The sequence below is a fragment of the Solanum pennellii genome, chromosome 1 (assembly GCF_001406875.1).
Source record: "Solanum pennellii chromosome 1, SPENNV200".
Classification (NCBI taxonomy): Eukaryota; Viridiplantae; Streptophyta; class Magnoliopsida; order Solanales; family Solanaceae; genus Solanum; species Solanum pennellii.
This window is the reverse complement of record NC_028637.1, coordinates 92733665-92756169: the sequence shown is the minus strand read 5'-3', so window position 1 is coordinate 92756169 and position 22505 is coordinate 92733665. Positions and strand designations below refer to the sequence as shown.

The 22505-nt window shown below is 29.8% G+C and overlaps 3 protein-coding genes across 4 annotated transcripts in view; 1 reads left to right on the top strand and 2 right to left on the bottom strand.

Annotated features, from left to right (window-relative positions):
* Positions 1-885: 885 nt before the first annotated feature.
* LOC107008433 (CTL-like protein DDB_G0274487) lies at positions 886-4601 on the bottom strand. Its single transcript, XM_015207466.2, has 5 exons — positions 4358-4601; positions 3833-4258; positions 2457-3365; positions 1583-1816; positions 886-1497 (listed from the first exon to the last, which is right to left on the bottom strand). The coding sequence occupies exons 1-5, from the start codon at positions 4373-4375 to the stop codon at positions 1318-1320; spliced, it is 1767 nt and encodes a 588-aa protein (XP_015062952.1). The 5' UTR covers positions 4376-4601; the 3' UTR covers positions 886-1317.
* A 3103-nt stretch (positions 4602-7704) lies between these two features.
* On the bottom strand, positions 7705-10664 carry LOC107013576. Its single transcript, XM_015213458.2, has 3 exons — positions 10448-10664; positions 10318-10370; positions 7705-8116 (listed from the first exon to the last, which is right to left on the bottom strand). The coding sequence occupies exons 1-3, from the start codon at positions 10533-10535 to the stop codon at positions 7976-7978; spliced, it is 282 nt and encodes a 93-aa protein (XP_015068944.1). The 5' UTR covers positions 10536-10664; the 3' UTR covers positions 7705-7975.
* A 9716-nt stretch (positions 10665-20380) lies between these two features.
* Positions 20381-22505, top strand: part of LOC107023341 (glutamine--fructose-6-phosphate aminotransferase [isomerizing] 2) — a 14498-nt gene continuing 12373 nt past the window's right edge. Inside the window, exon 1 of one of the 2 annotated variants that reach the window (XM_015224043.2) lies at positions 20381-20666. In XM_015224043.2, coding sequence (XP_015079529.1) covers positions 20456-20666 — 211 coding nt within the window. In that variant the 5' untranslated portion in view covers positions 20381-20455. The remainder of the gene's footprint in view (positions 20667-22505) is intronic. The other variant, XM_027915272.1, reaches the window with a different exon arrangement.

Below are 22505 nucleotides of genomic sequence, written 5' to 3'. Positions count from 1 at the left end.
ATAAACACGCTAAAAAAATAAACCCTCCTTATCGAGAAATTCTTCAAGCACAAACAAAAGATTCTCAACTATTATATCACGTTTATTAATTTGAAGAAAACTAATAACTCATTATAAGTAAATTTACAAGTATTTTCAATACTTTCGAAAATAATGGTTGTGCATGTGGATTGCATAGCATGTGTCACGTGCCATGTCTTGAAATCTGATAGACTGCTGACGTGTAATACCCAGAAAAACAGTTGTTCTGCAATTTCTATTTTAGTCCCACCTAAAATTTATACCCCTATTTTTTAATTCAACGAATCTTCTTTTCTTTCAACAGCAAATCAAAACTAATGCCACTAGTGTATATATTATATCTAGTTTGGTGTTCAGTAACTTTTCTACCCTCTTTTTTCACATGCCAAATTAATTTCCAAATACTATACAGACATTATCACATGTAGTATTTTACTTCGGGCATAATGCATTAATATGTCATTTAACTTGATCTTATTTTATATTTATATTTTTTAGTTTTGGATATTAATAAATAGACACTTAAATTTATATAAAGTTTAAGAAATAGATACCCACATCTTATGTCTGGCAATTTACGCCTTAATACATGTAGGACTCATATGTCTACTTTTGCAAATCCAAAATTAAAGAACATGAATGTAAAAATAAGACTATTAATCTTAATGAAATTAAATAAGGCCTAAGTTAAAACATACATTTGTATATTCAGATTCAGACCTCTTAATCTTAATGAACACAAATGAACCGTTAGTTAAAACACATATTTATATATTATGCCTTTACTTTAAATATCATTGACCAAAAAAAGAAAAAGAAAAATTTGAAACTTTAATTAAAATATGCAATTAGAACAACCGAAGGTGATTTTCCGTAGATTATATATCTTCTTCTGCATGGTTCCACCAACCAAGTAAAATATAAAAATTATAAAAAATGAAAAGAAATAGTTCAAAGTTTACATGATTACGTAAAGAATGAAATGTAATTTAATTAAATAAACATTACGTTTACCTAACTAAGATGTTGACAATAAACTAGTGGTGGGTCCTTACCACGACTCTACAATATCCCAAAGTATATCAATTATTATATAAATACAAAAGGACAGGACCATAAAGACACCTCTTCATCTGAGTGGGCACTCCAACTTGGAAAGTTATTTCACAGTTGAACCTTTTGGTCCTTGCAATAAATATTGATCATCTAACATATGGTTATGTTTGGCAAAAAATTAATCTTATATACATTCGAATTGCTCGGATGGTAAGCAAATTACAAAAAAGAAAATTGGTGCTACCGTGCGAATCGAGAAGGTACAGATCTAGGAGTTGGCACAATAACATCACGATCCGTCTTCATTGAATTGAGTCGATCTTGAATAGTCTTGTCAAAAAGTCTGTTATCTGGATTCTCAGCATAACAAACGTAGTAACTACTCACACAAGCGTGAGGCAAAGCCATCGCAATCCTCGTCTGCAATCCATTAAAAATATACTTTTGAAGAGTCCGAACAACAGAGCAAACATATAACACAATCGTGAAGTGAAAAAAGACTAACCAGAAGGTAACCAACGTAGGCTGATAGAAGAGACAATGTGGCTGTGAAATTTGGATAAACAGTGAAAGTCCAAGCACCAATGACAATAACACAAATAGAACCACTACAAACTCCAGTCAAGAAGCAAATAGCACTTGTCATGTCTGAATCTACAATTGTCTCCATTTCTCTTTTTTGAAATAGCTCCCAAGTGTCTTGTGATGCCTTCACAAAGCTCTTACCATACGTAGCAATCTAACAAAATAATGAGTATATCCTTTCAATCAATATTCATCGCGCAGCTACGTATACAAGTGAATTATTGTGTGATGGGCCCAAACTAACAAAAATCCGAATATGCGGGAGTTTTATCATATTTATTATATAAGAAGTCGTCAACTGAATATGGTTGAAAAATTAGTGAAAGTGAAAGTTATATAAAGTTAGTATATATGTGTCGAAATAATTAAGAACGTATAAGAAGGAATATTGACATCTCATCTCACACAGCACTAAAGGGTAGGGAGAATTATGACTACTGACTCTATATATTAAAAATAACATTTAATAAATTGGAAACATGTAATAAGCTATAAATTGAAAATGACTAATAAGCTATAATATGAAGACTTTTTTTAAAGATAATGTTTTTATTTTTTGAGGAAAAATTAATTTATAAGATAACAGTCAACATCCATGTTAATAAGACCTAGAGCATCCTAATTAAGAAGTCCATTTCAAGGGGATGTTACTCTAAATACAAGTGAATCACAATTTTGATGAACAAAGTAATCTGATACTCGATAATTCAAATTAATGGAACCTAATAACATAATCAAGATACGCACAAGCAGGTCAAGACAACAACTTTAAAACGAAAGAATGTTTGAAGTACCTGAACATATGCCCAGCCATTGCCGCGCTTGAAGATAGAATCCATGATTTTCAATCCACAATGAGCACAACAAAACATGAACTCATCTTCACCTTCAAGCAAATTCAACGCGCGAGCCACAACCCTCAGAACTTCAATTGTAGGAACGAACAAAGAACCAAGACAAGCACTTCCAAGATTCACAGACAATGCCCTCTGGAAACAAAACTGTGTACTGGATTGCATTCCTCTAAGATAATACAACCCAATCACTCTGCTAACCGTCAAATTCACAACATTCCTCATCACCTCAGTAACCCAAGCCATACTCAAAACCAACCCGATGATAACCAACGGTGGGAAATAGAAATTTATAGCCCCAATCACAGCCAAAATCCACATTGACATCCATAAGAATCCAGCAGCTAATGTTAGATAAGTTGGACGATTCAAATCGCCAAATTTAGGTACAGGTTCAAGTGATTTAATTAAAATCTTTGTACAGAACTTAATTCTTGGTGTTACCCAACAAGAATACAATCCATTTCCAATTGCAAATATGATTAACACAACTCCAACACCATCAGTTGATGGTCTTTGGAAGCAAATTAATAGGATTCCAGCTGCTAATGTGAAGATAAACGAACCCCAGAGTATGAAATGAACCATGAATGTTGGCCACAATCTCATTGCCTTTTGCCATGTAAATGCTAGTGTTATGCTAAGTAAAGAAGCTGCTTCTACTTGTGGTAGAAAAAACTTTAATAGCCTCTTTTCTTTTCTTTGTGCTTCCCCTGCTTCCAGTAGACCTTGTATCCCTTTAAATACAAGAAAACAAACTAGCCCAATTGCACCAATCATGTGTATAAGGAACAGAAATAGTGAAAACTTGTTTGTGTAGGATCTTGAATTCAGTGTTATTACTGAAGGCTGCAGGTTAAAAAAATTAAACAAGAAGAAATATTTTCATCAGATTTGCTCAAATATTAAGAAAACTGAAAACTTGAAGACACATCGAAAATGAAAAAGAATTTCAGCTCTATTTGATACTCCATGATCAGTATATCTATATGTTAAAAATAATTTTAATCATATATAAATGCTGAAATATTCAAACCCCTTGCGCCTGGCTAGCTCCGGCCAGGTCCATGATAGAAGTTATTTTTCAAAAAATAAAATGAATTATTTTCTTAGAAATAGTTTAGTTGAAAATAATTGTGACATAAAAATATTTTTTGTCCAAACATGAAATAAGTTATATTTTCTGCTTTCGTTGAAAATGAAAAAGAAAAATTCTTTAATAATTGAACCTCAAAAATGACTTACTATTTTTCATTTTAGAAAAATATTTTCCATCATACCAAACACGCCCTTCTATGTTAAGCTCAGAAACATACTTGAGGGGTAACAGCAGGGGTAGAGCGAGTCTGAGAAGGAGCCGGAGAAGGGTGGTGCTGAGACGGAGCTGGAACGGGAGCCGGCTCCGGCACCGGAGCATGGCGGTGCTGAGACGGCGCCGGAGCCGGAGGATGACGGTGGTGAAAAGGATTCGGAAAAGAACGGTGCTGACGATGTTGAGCAGGTGGCGGAGCGTTATAAGGAGAAGGAGAAGCAACTCTAGTTCCGGCATTCATCACAAGCCTCAAAGGATTCGTAGCACTCAATCTCTGCATTCTCGACATGTGAAAATTCTCACCGCCTGATTCTGCCGGCGCCGGCGCCGGCGTAGGCTGACCTTGAAATCCCCTTTGTTGACTATCCATTTCACCTTTCTCCACATCTCGTATCTTCGACTCCTTTTCTCCATTTTCCTCGTCAACTACCTAACAATAGACAGAAATTTTTTAATAAAAACTCAATTTCACTTTTAATCACCGAAAAATTGAAAATGAAATGGAAATAATGGAGCTGTATGTGCTTACAGGTTCTACAGCACCCATGAACGACGGGAAGAGTGCGGCGGCGCGTGGATAAAGTAGATGATTATTCCGTTATGGAGGAGAGGAACGTTAGATTTTGTTGGTATGTGAATTGTGGGGGTGACTGATGCTGTTGGTGGGCGCATCAAAGTGTTGCTTTTATTTACTTGTTTGAACACCAATTTGGTAAAAACATTCCAAACGTGCATCGTACGGCGCGTGTCTACACGATCCACTGCTGCGGCTGTTTCTCGCACGTGTTTCATTTTAGTTGAAAATATTTTGCACCAGTTTCGTGTTTTAAAGAGCTGTTATTATGGGATTAAGAGCTTGTTCGGTCGATTTATTTTAAGTATTTTTACAGTGTTTTGATTAAATAAAAATATATTTATTTTTAATAAAAATAAAATTAATTTATTTTTTACTTATGGCTTTTGATTTTATGTTATCGTTAAAGACCAAGTTGAAGGCTGCTAAAGTGGTAATTGATGTGGCACAAAAATATCCGATTCATTTTTAGACTAAAAGCTAATATACTTTTATTAATTTACTGTATATAACTTTTTAGAGAAATTTTATATTAGTGTGCATGATGTAAATAAAGTTATTTTAAATTTTAATGCAAATAAAAAGTTCCTTTTGGTGGTTGATCAGTGAGTGCCAATATATCATTAAAATATATATACTATATTATTAGTTTAATGTAATAGTAATAAATCTCTTCGAACCTTTATAAATACAAGATATTTTTTTAAATTATTTTTATTAGAATATTTTAGTAAATTACTTGACGGTAAGAAGAGGAGTCACTATGAAACATGCAATTTCTCCCTTTTTATTGAAGTAGAATGCTTATATTAATATTTAGAATTGATAGTGTATTGATATTAATCGAAATAAGTAATATAAAATTAAAAATTAATTTGTTTTAACATGAAACTACTTTCGTTCATCATTGGGAAGTCATTTTCATCTTGACTTTTCTTCCCCTAATAATCAGACACTAAAAAATGTCCCTGGTAGGGCTGGGCATAAACACCGAAAAATTGAAATATCAAATTGAATTGAATTTTTTTGGTATTTTGGTTTTGGTTTTTCGATTTTCAGTTCGTCATTCGGTATATATTTTTGTATTTTTTGATATTTTAATTCGGTTTTTGGTATGTAATTTTGTGTTATTTGGTATTTCGATTTACCAAAATATATTATATTATAATATATATTTATATTATATTAATTATTAATATTAAATAATAAATATTATAATTTAAAATAAAAAAGTAAAAAGTAAAAAACACTTCTTTGATGTAGCTATTTTTAGCCCATTAAGCTGAAAAATCAAAGAAAAGAACTTGTAAATTTTTAAATTTTAAAAAGCCTACTAAGCAGGCCCATTAAAAAAATTGAAATAATATAAATCGAACCGAAATAATAAAAATCAAATGAACCTAATTATTTCGATTCGATATTTGGTATACGTTGTACAAGAACAAAAAATTAAAAAAATCAAGAAAAAAAACCGAAACTAAACTGAATTACTGAATGCCTACTCCGTCTCTGGATTTGAGAAAAAGCACATTTGTTGGAATCTAAGTTAGTGGGGAATATTTAAGTGATCAATATAGGTATGAAATACCAATTATTTGGGAATATTTTTTTACCATAGCTAAGATTTATACTATGTAAATAGAATAAAAATAAAGATGGATATAATTAAGGGAAGAGGGATATCAAGATGGGGTGGAACAAGGATATTCATATTCATATATCTATCACATTGTCAAGCCTGTCCACTACCTTATCATAATTTCAACCCAAATTATTTACATGGACTATTTATAATATTGAAACTCAAAAAATATATTTCTTTAATGAAAGCAAAACCATGTTTATTATCATTTTTTCTTTGTCCACCTTTTAAAAATGTTTATTTTACCTTTAATGAGATGAGTTATAATCATACAAACATCGATAATTTATTTTAATTCACAAGTTTTAAATATTTTGATATCGTATTCAATCAATGCTATAACACATAAATTGACGGAAGAAAGTAGTATCTTTTACATAATTGAGGTTGAGTGGTCGTTTTCGATTGCGTAGCAATCTCCAAATTTTATATAAAATTCTTTTTCCTAGTGGCAATCCTCAAATATTTGCCACCAAGGTCGATTATATTTGATTCGAAAATGTACCCATACTTCTAATCAACATATTATATACTATAACGAATTAAAGTATACAGATAATAATATAATTCTCAAATTTGTATGCAAGTGACGATATACGAAGAACGATAAACATTAAAATTTAAAGACGAAACATTCTAGCTTGTATTTATTGTACACCTCAAAATATAGGCATGTTGAAAATAGTGTTAATTCGAAACTTAAATTTTTCTTCGAAGTGTTACACGATTTATAAATAAACTTAAACGTCCCTCTAAAATTATGTACTATATATGAATTTAAGAAAATCATATATAGATGAGACATTCATCTATGTAAATTATGGGTGGGTAGGTATCACTCTATATTTGATGTAAACTTCTATAATAAAATGATGTTCCACTGTATACATAAATACAATAATAACGACATATTTCATGTGATCCCACAAAATAATGATGAAGAGGATAGAATATACACAAATTTTACCTCATGTGAGATCGATATATTATTTTCAATAAATACTTGATTTGAGGAAAAAAAAAATGAAACTATCGGAGACAACTTTATGCATAACTGTACTATAAATAATATTATAAGATTTGTAAGAGGAAAATACTAATTAAGCCCTTCAATGATATGACTTGTGAGATTTATCTTAGATAAATAATAAATAATATGACCGTTGAGAGATTAAAAGACAGAGAATCAGGTTAAGAAACCTGAAATAAACCGACTGTGTCCCAATTTTATTTATGAGCCAAAACAGAGAGGCAAATTCCCATTAAAACAAAATATCTTACCAGAAATCTAACAGCCTGGCATCTTCCAAACTGTGAATACTAGTTTTTAAATATATTTTGCTAAAAATTGGAAGCATTAATCGAATAATGGAAAAGAAAATATCTTCTTTTTAATAATTATCTCACATTCTGTATAATTATTATTTTCCAAAAGGTTAAACAAAGGAAAAAGAGATAGATTCAATATTTTTGCCTAATCACATCATCATCATGATGCTTGGAAACTTCTGATTTATATCTGTAACAACCAATGCTTTTATTTTGTCTTTAGGTATTTGGAAGTTAATACACGCAGATATGATTGTATCTATTGATCTATTTTGTTATATCTTCGAGTGGTGAAATCAGAAATTTTTACAATATATAAGATGCAACAGAGTTGAACTAACTTTATGCAAATAACATTATGCCAAATAAGGAGTAGACAAGAGACGGGTTATTTTTCCTGATTGTACTTGGTCTCATATGAAGCTCCATAAACAAGGCACATGCTAATCGAAAAAAATAAAAGCCCAACAACAAAAATAGATCGATCCATTTAAAAAATAATAATAAGACACTCAAAACTTGGTCTTGAAAAGGTGAAAATGAAGAGCTTTGCAAGCAAACTGGCATCAAAATTTTTGTTTATACAATTGATTCCTAAGGCACTACTTTGAAGCGCCACTGGAGGATTCAGGCTTTTTACTGGAGGACTCAGGCTTTTTAAGTATACATAATTGACCACCATCCTTAGTAGCAAAAGTGGCTGCTTTTGTTTCGTTGCACTGATTAATAAACTTTGTCAATTCCTGGCCACACAAAAGAACAATGAGACCTAGAGTTTGACATATTTCATATTCCACTTTGCAAAAAATACCGAAGAAGCAAAAAAATAACTAAGTACACCTTGCATACTAATATATATGACGTCTGTATGTGCATCGAGTTTTTAAAGTTCTACTTGTATGTCATAGGAAGAAGCTATTCAAGAAGAACAGGACTAATAAGAGTTGAGGATGAAACACATCACATGATTGTTCAAGGAAATATGCTCACGAGAATATTAACTTAAAAGAAATGTTATACTATAAAATACTGATACTTGTGGAATCATCATGTAAAACACTTTGTGACATCCCAAAATGGAAAGCTTATCATATAAATTGAAATAGAGAGTAGGCAAGTACTAAAACTTAAAAAAACCAGTGAACCCGGAATTCTGAACACCGGATATCTTTTATGAGGTCAATAAGTCAGACATGCTAAAAGGATGGTGCAATAGATAATCTGACAAAACACATCTATATTTAAAGAATTATTTTAACTTAGTGGAAGGCTGCTTCTGTGTGGCAATGATAGATAGTGATGCCACAAATCACATTGACAAAAACTTAATCATTTGCTAAGTTAAAACAATTGGAATGTGAAGGCAGTCAATTAAGTTTACTTTCCTACCATTGGTAACACAGAATCAGCTTGTCATTTGAAAGATACCACTATATACATTATCGTTTAAACCTGTTTATTAGTCAAGTGAATGTATTGACTGAATTTTACAGTTGAAACTACAACCACTTTGACCAAAGATCAAGCTAATGCAATCGGTAGTTTTAGGAAATTAACAAGGTCAATGGCTTTAACTTGTGCAAGATATCTACACAAAACATGACTAATAAAAACCCAACAAGTCGGAAGGGAAAGCAAAGATAAAACCGAAATGAACTACAGATTGTGCTGCATTCCATTCTGGTGCTTTCTCCGCTAATGTCAGTCCTTCTGTTCTAAATATATCAAATCGGCATAAATATCCTCCTGATAAACTTAAACTTCGCTGCTTATGGCATCTATATATAAGTACTCAAAGGTTGTACAAAATAAAAATTAAACGACTCAAAAACCAAAGTTGAGCAGAATTAATTTGTTCTATAAATCTCTCAAAACTAAAATTAACTAGATCAGTCTAGTGTCTTCAGCTCTTTGAAGAAGAACATGAACCCAGATGTGTTATCCTACTATAGCACCCTAATCTTATTGAACACCCTCCTCAAACACTTCTTTTATTGCGTTTATCCAGGTCTCATGTTTCATCTAGGAATACCGAATCAAGATCCCAGATCAAATGGACTGTGAAACTAAATAAAGCCCATTCCAGCAAATTAAGAGTTCTAACTATTTAATTTCCATAAACCTTCCTCTCTTTTGAAAAGCATTAATTGTAGAAGTATCATATTACACTTCCAAATCCAAATCATACATATTCATAATATTTGGCACAGTGATAAAACTTCAATAACAGCTCTTCCACAATTTTTTTTCACACTTATCTGAACTTCGTTAAAGCAAAAAGAAAAGTAAGGGCATCTACTACTAACCATAATACAAACAAAAGAACCAAGTTTCAAGAACAATAATTGATAGACCTAAAATGAAGAAATAAGGCATATAACTCCACAAGACTAACAAAGTCAAACCTCTGAAGAAAATAACAATAATGTCATCACTAACTCATTCTCTCAGAGTGATTTAACTTGATCAATAAAGTTCTAATGTCATCACTAACCTCAATTCTCCGACAGAGTGATTTAACTTAATCAATAAAGTTTTAATGTTATCACTAACCTCAATTCTCCAACAGAATGATCTAACTTAACCAATTAAAGTTCTAATGTCATCACTAACCTTAATTCTCCGACAGAGTGATTTAACTTGATCAATTAAAGATCCCAGCTTTGTACCTTACCCGCCCCTCAACCCCCTAAGGATCCCTTTATCAATTCCCTTTCTCCAATTATTATGAAGTTTGAGGTGTTAACTTTCATATATTAATATTTACCACCAAGAATTTGCAAAATCATCTAACCCAATTACATAGGTACAAAATCTCAAAACAATGTTGCCACATAACAGATATTCAATATGATTGGGGGAAGAAAGCAAATCAAACACCCATTAACTCAAAATATCAAAATTATAAACCTAGAAATCACAAACATAATTAAAAAACACTCACCCGATCGACATCCATCTGCTTTGTGTTCTTCGATGGTTTCACAGCTCTCTTCCCTGTAAATGAAATTATTTGTTACTCCCCATACACACTAACACAAACGATGAAATTACTAACAAAGAAATACATATACCTTTGCGAATTTGAGGAGCTTTTCCATGTCGACTCGGCACTGATTTCTTCTTCTGTTGGCCTTTGAAAAGATTTGCCTTTTGCGTCATCTTTCAACCCCTTACTAATTTGCTTTCAATGGATTCTAGGGTTTTTGTTGGATGGCTAGGGTTTATATTTACCCAATTTGGTGTATTACGGTTCGGAATGAAGAAATAGATTGACCGGTTCAGGTCCTTCCATTTTGTTACGGCGATGTAAATTAATATTTATCAAAAAATTTCATTTAGATATTTGAAGTTTTGAAACTATAACATATTTCAGTTAAATCTTTAAATTTTATGAAAAATATATGTTGTTGTAATTAACGTGTATCTTAATTTTAAGTTTGTTTGTTTTAATGAAAAAGGGTCAAAACTTCCCTAAACTATGAACGTCTAGTTTTTTTATAGTGAATCCTAGCTGGCAATGCTTAGGTGGTTTGTCCCACTTGACTTGTCAAATCAATAAAAAAAGGAAAAATTGTATATAATGCCAAATTAATAAATCAAATTACATGCTATAACCACACTTTGATTTAATTGTGTCACATAGCAAACTGTTTGTCAGCCACCTCTCTACCTCAAACTCTCGCTCGCCACTCTCCTCTCTCACTCCATCTCTCGCTCGTTTCCTCTTACTTTTATACAAACACAAGTGTACTGTTTGTATAAAGCGAGAAAAAATTATATATATACATATATTTTCGTTCCCCTCCCCCAGATCTCGCTCGCCACTCTTCCAGATCTCGCTCGCCACTCTCCCAGATCTCGCTCGCCACTCCCTCATATCTCGCTCGCCATCCTCGCCTCTATTGCATATACAAACAGAAACGAATTGTATAAATTGTGTTTCTGTTTGTATAAAGCAAGAGAAAATTGTATATACACTTGCAAATACATATATCTTCGTCCTATATACTTATAATTATACAATAAAATACTCCCCTGCCCAGTTTCTTTTGTTTTTCTCTCTTTCTCGTTTTATACAAATTTAAATTGTATATAATTTCTCTATTTCTCATTTTATACAATTCGATTAAATTGTATATTTCATGTCCAAGCCTCTTTTCCCTTCTCTCTTTCTCATTTTATACAAATTCAAATTGTATATAATCTTCCTATACACTTATAATTATACAATACAAATATTTCCCTATCCAACTCTCTTTTACTTTTCTCTCTTTCTCGTTTTATACAAATTCAAATTGTATATAATTTCTCTCTTTCTCGTTTTATACAATTCATTTTATACAATTCGCTTCAATTGTATATGTATAACGAATTATACATATATGTATGTCATGAAGCACAATTATGCTAATTTTGCTATAGCATACAAATATGAATTTTGTGTTTGCTATAAGTGAAAGTTATGGAGTGTTAACTCTTGAAGGTATATGTGGTCTCTTAGAATAATAGCAAAGGCGTTTTTCATCCAAAATGTAACGAAGGGTATAAGTGGCTATTTCACATAGTATTGACTTGAGACTTGAGACTTGATATTGTAAGTCATTTATATTTTAGTTAGACTAGACAGATTTAATTTTTATTAAATAATTTAAAATTTTATGACATTTTATTTATAATATAATTTTTTTATCCAAAACATATATTTTATGATGTTAATAGAACTCCGATACTTTTAATTTTTATGATTAGTTCAATTGAAATATACTAAATTGAAAATTATAAATCATTTATATTTTCATAATTATAGTTAGGAAATATCTTTATTAATTGATATATTTTCAAAAGACAATATATAACTTAAAATTTTTATTTAATATCACTAATAAAGTTTATTATTTATCTAAAATAATTGTGCATTCAAATAGTATATGTATCAATTAGGAAAAAATTGGGGTGAAATAACCTGAATCTTTCACTAAAAAATTACTAGTCAAAATTAGTGTGTACCAGACTCATGAATTTATACAATTATGTGTCGTTGCTTTTCCATGCAATTTGAGAACAACTAAGAAGAAAACAAATAGCTGAAGTTAAAAAAAAGGTAATAGAAAATGCTAATGAAGGCAAAATGTATTGTACTAAGGAATAGTCACCTTAAGAAATAAAACAATATTAGATGCTATAGTAAGTTGAGATTTTATGCAGAAAAGTCTCAAAATATTTTATTTTCTGCATTATTATTCTCTGGATTGAGAGGGACGATTTAAGGCTGGTTGCACTGATTTTTTCATGAAATTTGTCGATAAAGGTAAGTTTATCTCGCAATCTTGCAATTTGATTCTTAAAACTTATAATCTAGGAAATTACTCTTGGAGAGGTCTCTGAAATGGTGAAAAAAAATCCTATTTTGGATAGAATGGTCATGAAATGGCCTGGGGTTAACATTTGTATCTAATCCGAGTATAGTGAAGCTATTTTTTTTTATTGTATGTTGTATTTATTGTTTGTTTCAAACCAATAACAAGTCGAGGATTTGAACAGGGAAAAACTCAGGTTTTTTAGAGTTTCTAAAAGTCTTGATTAAAGGTGAGTGATGGTCGTACGATTTTCAGTTTGTGTACATATGAATATCTACTAGTTTATGGTATCTTTTGTGCAATGCATGTTCAAGAAATTTAAAACAAAACATGAAATGACATCTTGTTGATAATTCTATACAATATACCTGTTTATGTGACTTATGACTTTCAAGTGGATTTGTTCATTGTGTTTGTGCATGATTTTTTATGATTGATTGTTTGCTCAGGTACCTTTCCACTACATGAATACTAATAGTTGACTCAAATACAAATACCACACCTAGTATGAATACTAATGGTTGACTTGAGCATAACACCTGGTATGATTACTAACACTGATTGGCTCGAGTACCATGTCAGTACACTAAAAGATTTTGTGTGAGTTCTATGAGAGGACCAAATATGTGTTTATAGTTTCATGAGAAGAGTAAATATATGTAATTGTGATCATAAGGAACATGTATCTAGATATTTGTTGTATCATAATATTGTGTTTGGAAGTCTATATATATTTTTATCTAGTTAAACTCAACACCTCTATCAATTCATTCTTTGCCAAATATCTCTTGGTGATTGTTGTTACATATGTTGACTTGTGTTTACTATATTATGGTTAATTATTTACATTCATAGGTTGAACTAATCGTGAGATCCTATCAATATACTATGTTTTCTCAACTGTGATATTACACCTTGTTCTTTTCTTATTGAGTACGTGATATCTTTCGACAGCTCACCCGAGACCTTAGTTAGGGGACGCTTATGTAATGGTACAGTCAGTCATGTTTAAAAATTTTTGTGAATTGATCATTTTGCTCCTTCCGATATCGATCCCGAGTCTTTTATGTTTGAGTTTGAAAAGTTGATTTTGAGCTTTGAGTTAAAAGTTGAGAATCCTACAAATTTTTAGTTTGAAAGGTTAATATTGCTAAGAAAGTTATGTTTGAAGTCTTGTGGAGTTTCGAGGGTTGGACGAAGTTCTGTTGATTTCATCAGTCCCAAATTGTGAAATCTGAGATGTGAGAGTTGTCGATTTCAAATTCTGAGTCTTTTTGAGGATTTGTGGTAATAAATTATGAAAATATAAAAATATAGCTTTTGCGTTGATTTTGATCGACATTTAAGGCTCGGATGATATAATGAAAATTTCGAGAGTTTCAGTAGATTTGGGGGATGATTTTAGGCCTAGGTGAGTTCTTAGTTGATTTTAGAGAGGACCATAACTTGTTTTAGACTTTTAGGCATTGAGTTAGTTTCTTGTGGTTTTTTGGAATTTCGGTCAAGGAGACCTCAAATACGTGTTTCAATGATTTCATTAAGTTTGAAACGTCGAGTTTACTTAATTTGCGCATGTGGTTTAATTTGTGCGTACGGGTTCAAAACGAATCTCGAGAATCCTTTTGATATTTTTGAACCGTGTTTTCGGTGTTGTAGGCCTCGCTTTTGCAAAGGTCGTGTCGCTTTTGAGAATTGACTAAATTTTTCTGATCTTGCTTAATTTTTATTGATACTAATTTGGTATATCTACGTTTGTACTCTCTAATTTTTACCTAATCTACATGTCTCTTTCATTAATTTTGTCTTTGTTATTATGTAAGCTATCAAAAATGACATAAATTTAGAAGTAAATTGTGTATCTAATGTATTTGATGTTATGTTTGAGTCATTTCATATGAAGTATTTGATTGATTTTTTTTGTGCTGCAATAAGAAAAACTCTTAAGAGATCAACTTTTTCCTAATTGGTTCATCATGTTGTTGCTATGTTCTACATGCTAATATCGTAATTTAATGAAATCTGTAGAATCTATGAGTATCATTAGGAGGCCATACGACAAAGTATCAATGATGGTAGTATCTTAATTTGTTTTTTATTTATCTTTTATTAAATATTCTTTCTCCGTTGAATGTATATAAATGTTCTTTGTTATTGAACTATAGTATTTCTTTGCTTTTTTCTAGATGTTAATATTTTATTAATTTGTTAATCATGTGTGGTACATTGATGATGGATGACATATGAATTACTATTACTGAATTCACAATCAATGTCACTTTGAATTCTTTCAAAAAAAATTCAATGTAATTTTTTCATAAAGTATGTCATGTATAGGAACTAATTATGCTCCTTAATTTTGAAGGACAGGATGTATATGTTCAATCTCAAAAACAAAATCAATTTTCAACCCATATTTACATTAACGCGTGAGCTCCAACTTTCAATCCCTACAAACTTTTAATGCTCGGGGCTCTATTTATAATTCATACATCTTATGTTCAACACATGAACTCTACTTTCAATTCATGCATATTACTTTTAGCGCATGCACTCCACTTTCAACTCATGCATATCACTTTTAACCTCATTCCTAACTTTGAGTACACGATTCTAATTTTAAACCCATGTCAATTTTAAATTTAAAATCATGATAAATAACACTGGTTCATAAAGATTGTGTGAAGAAAGAGGATCAAGATTATTTTGAGGGCTGCCATGAGAACCTCCTAGTTTCTTTGTCTATCTTTTCACACACTCAGACATTTCATAGACTTTTAACTTATTATTTTCTTGGTAGGGTTTACATCTCGTTTTTCTAGATACTTTAGAGTTTTGACACTTCGATTTTCAATTTACAGGGGCTGTTTTCGCGTAGTTATTTTAATGATAATTGATTGAGCTTATGAGATTTGATTCTTTATTTGTTTTAACTATTTTCCTAGTGTTTTATATAATGAGTTTGCTTTTTAATAATGGTTGATGGCTTAGAATATTGTTAACATTTAGTAATTGGTTCTCCTACGGTAAGGTTAATGAGAGTGTCACTCTGGACAGTCTGATCGTGACATCTAGACTTTAATTTAAGACAAATAAGAAAAATGATAATAAATAATAATAATAAAACAATAATTTGCAGTATGCTTAAGTCAAGTGGGAAGCTATTGAAAAACCACTTGATAAAATTTAGAACAAAGTTAATAAATACCGTAATAAAAGAAAGTATTTGAATTCTAAAATATACCATACTTTTAATAATTTTTTCATCAGCTTAAAAATAGAAACCACAATTTTTTCAAATGTTTTAAATCAACTAGACTTACTTAAATGACAAAACTCTCAAGGAATGTAGTCTAGGTAGAAAATCCAATAAGCCTTTTTAACTATTTTCCTAGTGTTTTTTTGAATAAACAATTTCTTTTTTACAACAAATCAAAGAGTCAATAATAATTAATACAAGAACAACTAATTTTAGCATAATTTATGTTCAAAATCAAACAGCATTTCAAAACTAATAAGACCCGCTATAAAAAGACATACAAAAATCATAAATCAAAAAATAAGTTTGACTTGACACAAAATTTAATTATAAAAAATATATTTTAAAACTTAATCTGAGATATAACATCACATTCTGGTGGTTATAAAATTTTTGAAATTTACAGCTTTAGATATGCTATAGTAACATTTTTGTGGCTATCAAAATTTCTCATAAATGAAATATAAGAATGTATCTTTTTTCCTTAAATGAATTAATAATAAACTAATGTCAAGTAAAGTAGAATCAAGGGCATAAATGTTAAAATTATTCCATTCATTTAAATTTATGTGACATATTTTAACGAATTTTTGTTTTATCATAATTTTAAAAAATATTTTATTTAATAATTTAAATTGTCAATTATTTTAACTTCAAATATATGCATTTTATTTTTAAAAAACTTATTTTTATCTACATTCATGTTTAAAATTAAAATTTCTGACTCTCAAATCTATATTACATAAATTAGAAATAAAAGATACTTCTTTTTACAGGGGTGGGACTATAATCCTAGGAAAATACCCCTCTTTTGACTTAAAAAAGTCATCAAAAACATTAATGATATTTTAATATGATAACCTCTTTAGTTGATCAAAATTGTTAATTAATACCATATTTACCACATTCACATTTTTTAAAGAATAATCACAACTAATAATGACTTGTTAAATTCCCCTATTAGTTGGAATGATCTGTTTGAAATCCAAATCATCAAACAAGTTAACAAGTCAATAGTCAAATTTCGAAAATTTTTATGATGAATGAGGCACAGGTATGATGTGGCAGACAAAAGTTATATGCGGCTCATTTATATTTTGCCAAGTGAATCTATTTCAGAAAATTAACCAAACTCTTATTTCTCTGTCTTCCTTTTCATGTTTTCCCTCTCTTTCTTACTTACTTTTTTTTAAAAAAAAAAAAACTTCTTTACTTTTTTCTATTGTTTTCTTTTCTAATAATTGTTCCAAATTTTATACTTAAATAACTTTATTCATGAAAAATATGGAATTCAAGAAATCTTACCTGACACATTTTATTTTTAACTTTTTGATATTATTTTTTCATGTCGGTATTAATTATTTATATTATTAAAAATAGTTATATAAAATCATTTTTCAATTTTCAAAGATTTAATTAATTACAATTTTCTATTTTATTATAATAATCAATTATTTTTATAGTAAAATTTATAAAGCGACCCAAAAAGTTTAAGGTGTAAATTAGTAAAACTATCATTTTATTTATGATTTCTTAAGAAATTTGTAAAAGAAAAAATAGATTATTAATATGAAAACAAAGAAGGTAGAAATTTAATATGTTCTTTTATTTTTCTCTCAACAATTTCATAATCGAAAAGCAATTCAATCCACAAATACTCTTCAAAAGAAAATATAACGGAAAGAACATTAATGATCTTGACAAACAATTATATAAGTTTTGATACTATTGTCATGAAATTCAAAAACGAAATACATCCATAAACACTAACATAAATACATATTATTTCCGTCAATTTATAAAATATTTTTATTCTTAAAATTCAAGGTAGGTGTAATTTAATTAATATTTTGTTTATTAACTTTTCTTATTACATTTCTTAAGAAATTATAAATATAAATAATAATTTTAATAATTTATTCCATAAAAGAATTTTCGCAATTTTATAAAATTTATTTATAAGTTTTTAAAAATAATTTTTAGGATTAGAAAACCTATTATATCTAGATTTCATAAACTAAAAACTAAATTTCAAACAAATATTTATTATAATAGAATAAATAGCATAATATAAAAAAATAATATTAAATAATTAACTAAAAACTTATATAATGATCGTAAAATTTAAATAAAAACTCAGTACGTAAAAAAAGGAAAGCATAAACTAATTAAATCAACAAATAAATTCTTAAAAGATATGATTAAAATAATCTTAAAAAAGAAAAACATATTTAAAAAAAATTAAAACACAATATATTGAGCAAGGGACATAAAAAAATGACAAAGAAGACTTAAAAATGTTCCTTTATTAGCTTGATAAATGAGTCCCATCTATATCCATTTGTCAATCAAACAATACCTCATACAAGTATGACATGGCGTGCCTCATACATTTTAAGATTTTTCGTCAAAATTTCTTCTTCTTTCCCATGTGCTTTCCCCCCTCTATTATATACTACACATGGTGAATATATATATATATATATATTTGTTTCTCTATTTTTTTCAAAATCAAAATCATTTTTTTCTTTGATTTAATCAAAAAAATCTCCAGAAAATATGTGTGGAATATTTGCCTACTTGAATTACAATGTTACCAGAGAGAGAAACATCTTTGAAGTTCTCTTTACTTTAACACATGAATTCTACTTTCAGTTCATACATATTACTTTTAGTGTATGTGCTCCACTTTCAACTTATGCATATTACTTTCAACCCACTTCTAACTTTGAACACACGATTCTAATTTTAACTCATGTCAATTTTTAAATCATGATAAACAACAGCGTGATTCATAAAGATTTGTGAAGAAAAAAAATCAAGATTATTTTGTTAGAGGGCTGCCAAATTTTAAACATATTCTATCCATTTCAATTTACGTGACAAATTATAAATTTTTAAATTTTAACGAATTTTTTTAATCATAATTTTTTAAAAATGTCTTGTTAACAATTTAAAAATGTCAACTATTCTAACTTCAAATATATACATTTTTCTAAAAAAAACTTATTTTTGTCTACATTCCCGTTCAAAATATGTATTACATACAGTAAAATCTCTATAAATTTATATGGACGGAACCATGAAATTTTATTATATTTTATAGAGATAATATTTAATCGATAAATTAATATTTATTAATTTAAAGAATGATTTGAGATTTAATAAAGGTTAATTTTAATTATATCAAAATCATTGTATCTTACCAATTTCAACGTTATGATGCGCGAATAATAAGAGTTTCAAGATGAATTATTGTAACAAAGTTTATCATAGGATATTAGAAGACTATGAAGTGGGACAAACTGATCCAACAAAGATTAATGTTTTGGATGCTACCAATTTTGGAGTCCTTAATTGGCCAATAATTGTTCAGCAAAAGACAATATCAAATTGTTTTGACACTGTAAAATTTGTTCGGGGATGAAATTTAGAGATTTTGAATGAACCCACCTATGAAAACGTCATCATGAACTTGAGGTCATCATTAATGATCCCAGTTACCACAATGAAATGGATGTCAATAACCTATTGAATTATCCGGGTGAAAGCAATACATATTCAGAGGTTCAAAGCTTAGAATAAATTGTGGATACAATCGAAAAAAGCAATGTTGATGATGAAATTGAAGATGATGCTAATTAGTTACGCGTAAGAAAACACTTATCGCATCTAAAACTCTTCACAATTTTATAGTTCAATTCGAAAAGACAACAACGAAGCTCTTGGATGCAATAAGAAAAGTTAGAGATGAACTTCAAATAAATATAATTTTCTTAAAAAAACTGAACTCAATAGAATCATATTTCACTAAATTATCTTAAATATATATGTATTTTTAAAGATTTATTAATTTATGACATTAATGGGACCATATATTTATATAGGGATCTTCTAAAAATATATTATCTTTTCGAAATTAATAATTTTTTCATTGACCCAAGTCAAAACCGAAGAAAAATATTATTTAAAGAGATTATTATTTTATTGAGTATTTAATTTATATAGATTTTACTGTAAATTATAAATAAAAAATACTTTCTTTATTAGGGGGGTGAGACTATAATCCTAGGAAAATCCCCCTATCTTTTGACTTAAAAAGTAGTCATCGAAGACATTAATGATATTTAATATGGTACATCTCTTTATTTGATCAATTTGTTAATTTAATTGATTAATACCATATTTACCACATTCTTGATTCTTATATTATTATTTTTTTAGCAAAAATAAATCAAATAATAGTCACAACTCACAATGACTTGTTAAATTCCTATTAGTTGGAATGATCTGTTTGAAATCCCAATCATCAAACAAATTGAAAAGTCAAAAGTCAAATTTCTTCTTCTTTCCCCCTCTATTATATACTACTCATAGTGACTCTATATATATTTGTTTCTCTATTTTTTTTCAAATCAAAATCATTTTTTTCTTTTTGATTCAATCAAAAAAAATCTCGAGAAAATATGTGTGGAATATTTGCCTACTTGAATTACAATGTTACCAGAGAGAGAAGATACATCCTTGAAGTTCTCTTCAATGGTTTGAGGCGTTTAGAGTATAGAGGCTATGATTCCGCTGGAATTTCCATTGATTCTTCAAATCAAACTTCTGATCCTCCTCTTGTTTTTCGTCAAGAAGGAAATATTGAATCGCTTGTCAAATCTGTGTACCACGGTAACCGGAATTCTATTTTTATTTTTTTTTAGTTTTTTTTGGGTATCGTTGTGATTTGTTTCATGCATTGATCTGGGTGATCTAAAATTGAGAATGTTACGGTAGTTTATTCATGAAAGGTTTTAACTTTCTGGGTTTTATGTTTGTTTTTTTTGTTAACCATTTGTGCTCTGATTTGGGTAATTTTTTGGTTACTGTTAGTGCTGGACGAGAAGAAAAAGGTGATACAGAAATAGTGGAGTATTATGATAGTTTCGTTAAGGAAAGGGGAGAATTTTGCTGGATTTATGTTTTTATTTGTTTGATAAATTTGTTATTAGAATAGTAAATTCACACTTCTCTAACTCATGATCAGTTTGTGTATGATCTCGTTTATCTGTTACTCCCTTCGTTTCAATTTTTGACTTGACAGGGAGTTTAAATAAGTGAATAGTACTTTTAAATCTTGTTGTTTTAAATATGGCATTTGGAAATTTAGAATTAAACAGTTGCCAAAAAGGGGAAGATATTTTTTTTTTTGAAATGGACTAAAAAAGATACTAAGATAAACTAATTGAAACTGAGAGAGTGTATGTCTCATGCATCAATTTCCATGCTTCTTTCTTCTTCTTCTTCTTCTTCTTAATCTTTTGATGTGTTGGAGAAGTCTGGGATAAGAAGGAAAGGTAAAGAAGGAATGATAAATAGTTCTAGTTCAATTTGTTATCAGCAACTAATATTTACACCTCTGGTTGGCACTTCAATGGATTATGGTCAGTTGGGAAATATGGTGGACCAACTCAGTTGGCAGATGCATTCTTATAGGAGCAAGCGAGGCTAAATATGTTACGGTAATGTGCTATAATGTATAGAAACTAAGAAGTACAGTTGCTGAGAGATAGTGGACTAGTTCGATTAGAGATAGGAAGAATGATCTCGAGTGGGATGGACAAATATAAGTGATACATCTGCAAGATAACTCTAAAATTGGCTAAAAAATGATCATACGTAGAAGTCTCTGCTTTGGTTTAACTGAAAAAAATGACAGCGCGAGTCACAATTTCAAAACCTGTTGTTGACTAAAGCCTGGTATTCAAGTTGGAGTATAGACGAAGATTATTTGATGGATTTTCAAATTTCTTGTTTCACGCCTTTTGCTTTACTGACATGCTTTTTCCAATACCCAATATGATTTGTTGGATGTGTTCCTTATTGTTATTTGCCGTTAATTTTTGGTTTCATCTGGAAGTATTGTTATTAGTGAAGTGTGCTTACTTTCAGTCTATGTCATCAAAGCATGTCCTCACTTTAATGATGCAATATATTCTTATCTTGGAGATAAATTTATCGATGTTTGTTTGGATTAGATGCATAATGTTGATTACGATTCTTGTGTGAACATTGATGCTCATACTTGGCAAAATCTCCATTGATTAAATGGGTCATATATTCACTAAGATGCACACGTGGTCAAATTCTTGACAAAGGGAATATTTTCTTACTTTAATTCCTTAAGCATATTGACGAATAAACAAGCCAACAGTCGCCGCTTGAGATACCTAGTAGGTCTTTTGCATGGTGTGTATGAAGTGAAACTTTTCCAAGAACACTGTTCATGGACTATAAAGCAGGGATATTCCTGATATTTTTTTTGAGAATCGCGGTGTATAAGCCAACTTGCGTGCATCTTGACCAATTCCACGGGATACCCACCAACTCCGACCAACAACAGACACCAGGTAATTTTGTCCACCAAGACTAAGACAAATGGTGAGAAGTCACCTAATGTTTTGTCTTTGCTAGGATTTGAATGTGAAACTTTAGAGTTCTCAATCAGGATCTAATTCCCCCCCCCCCCCC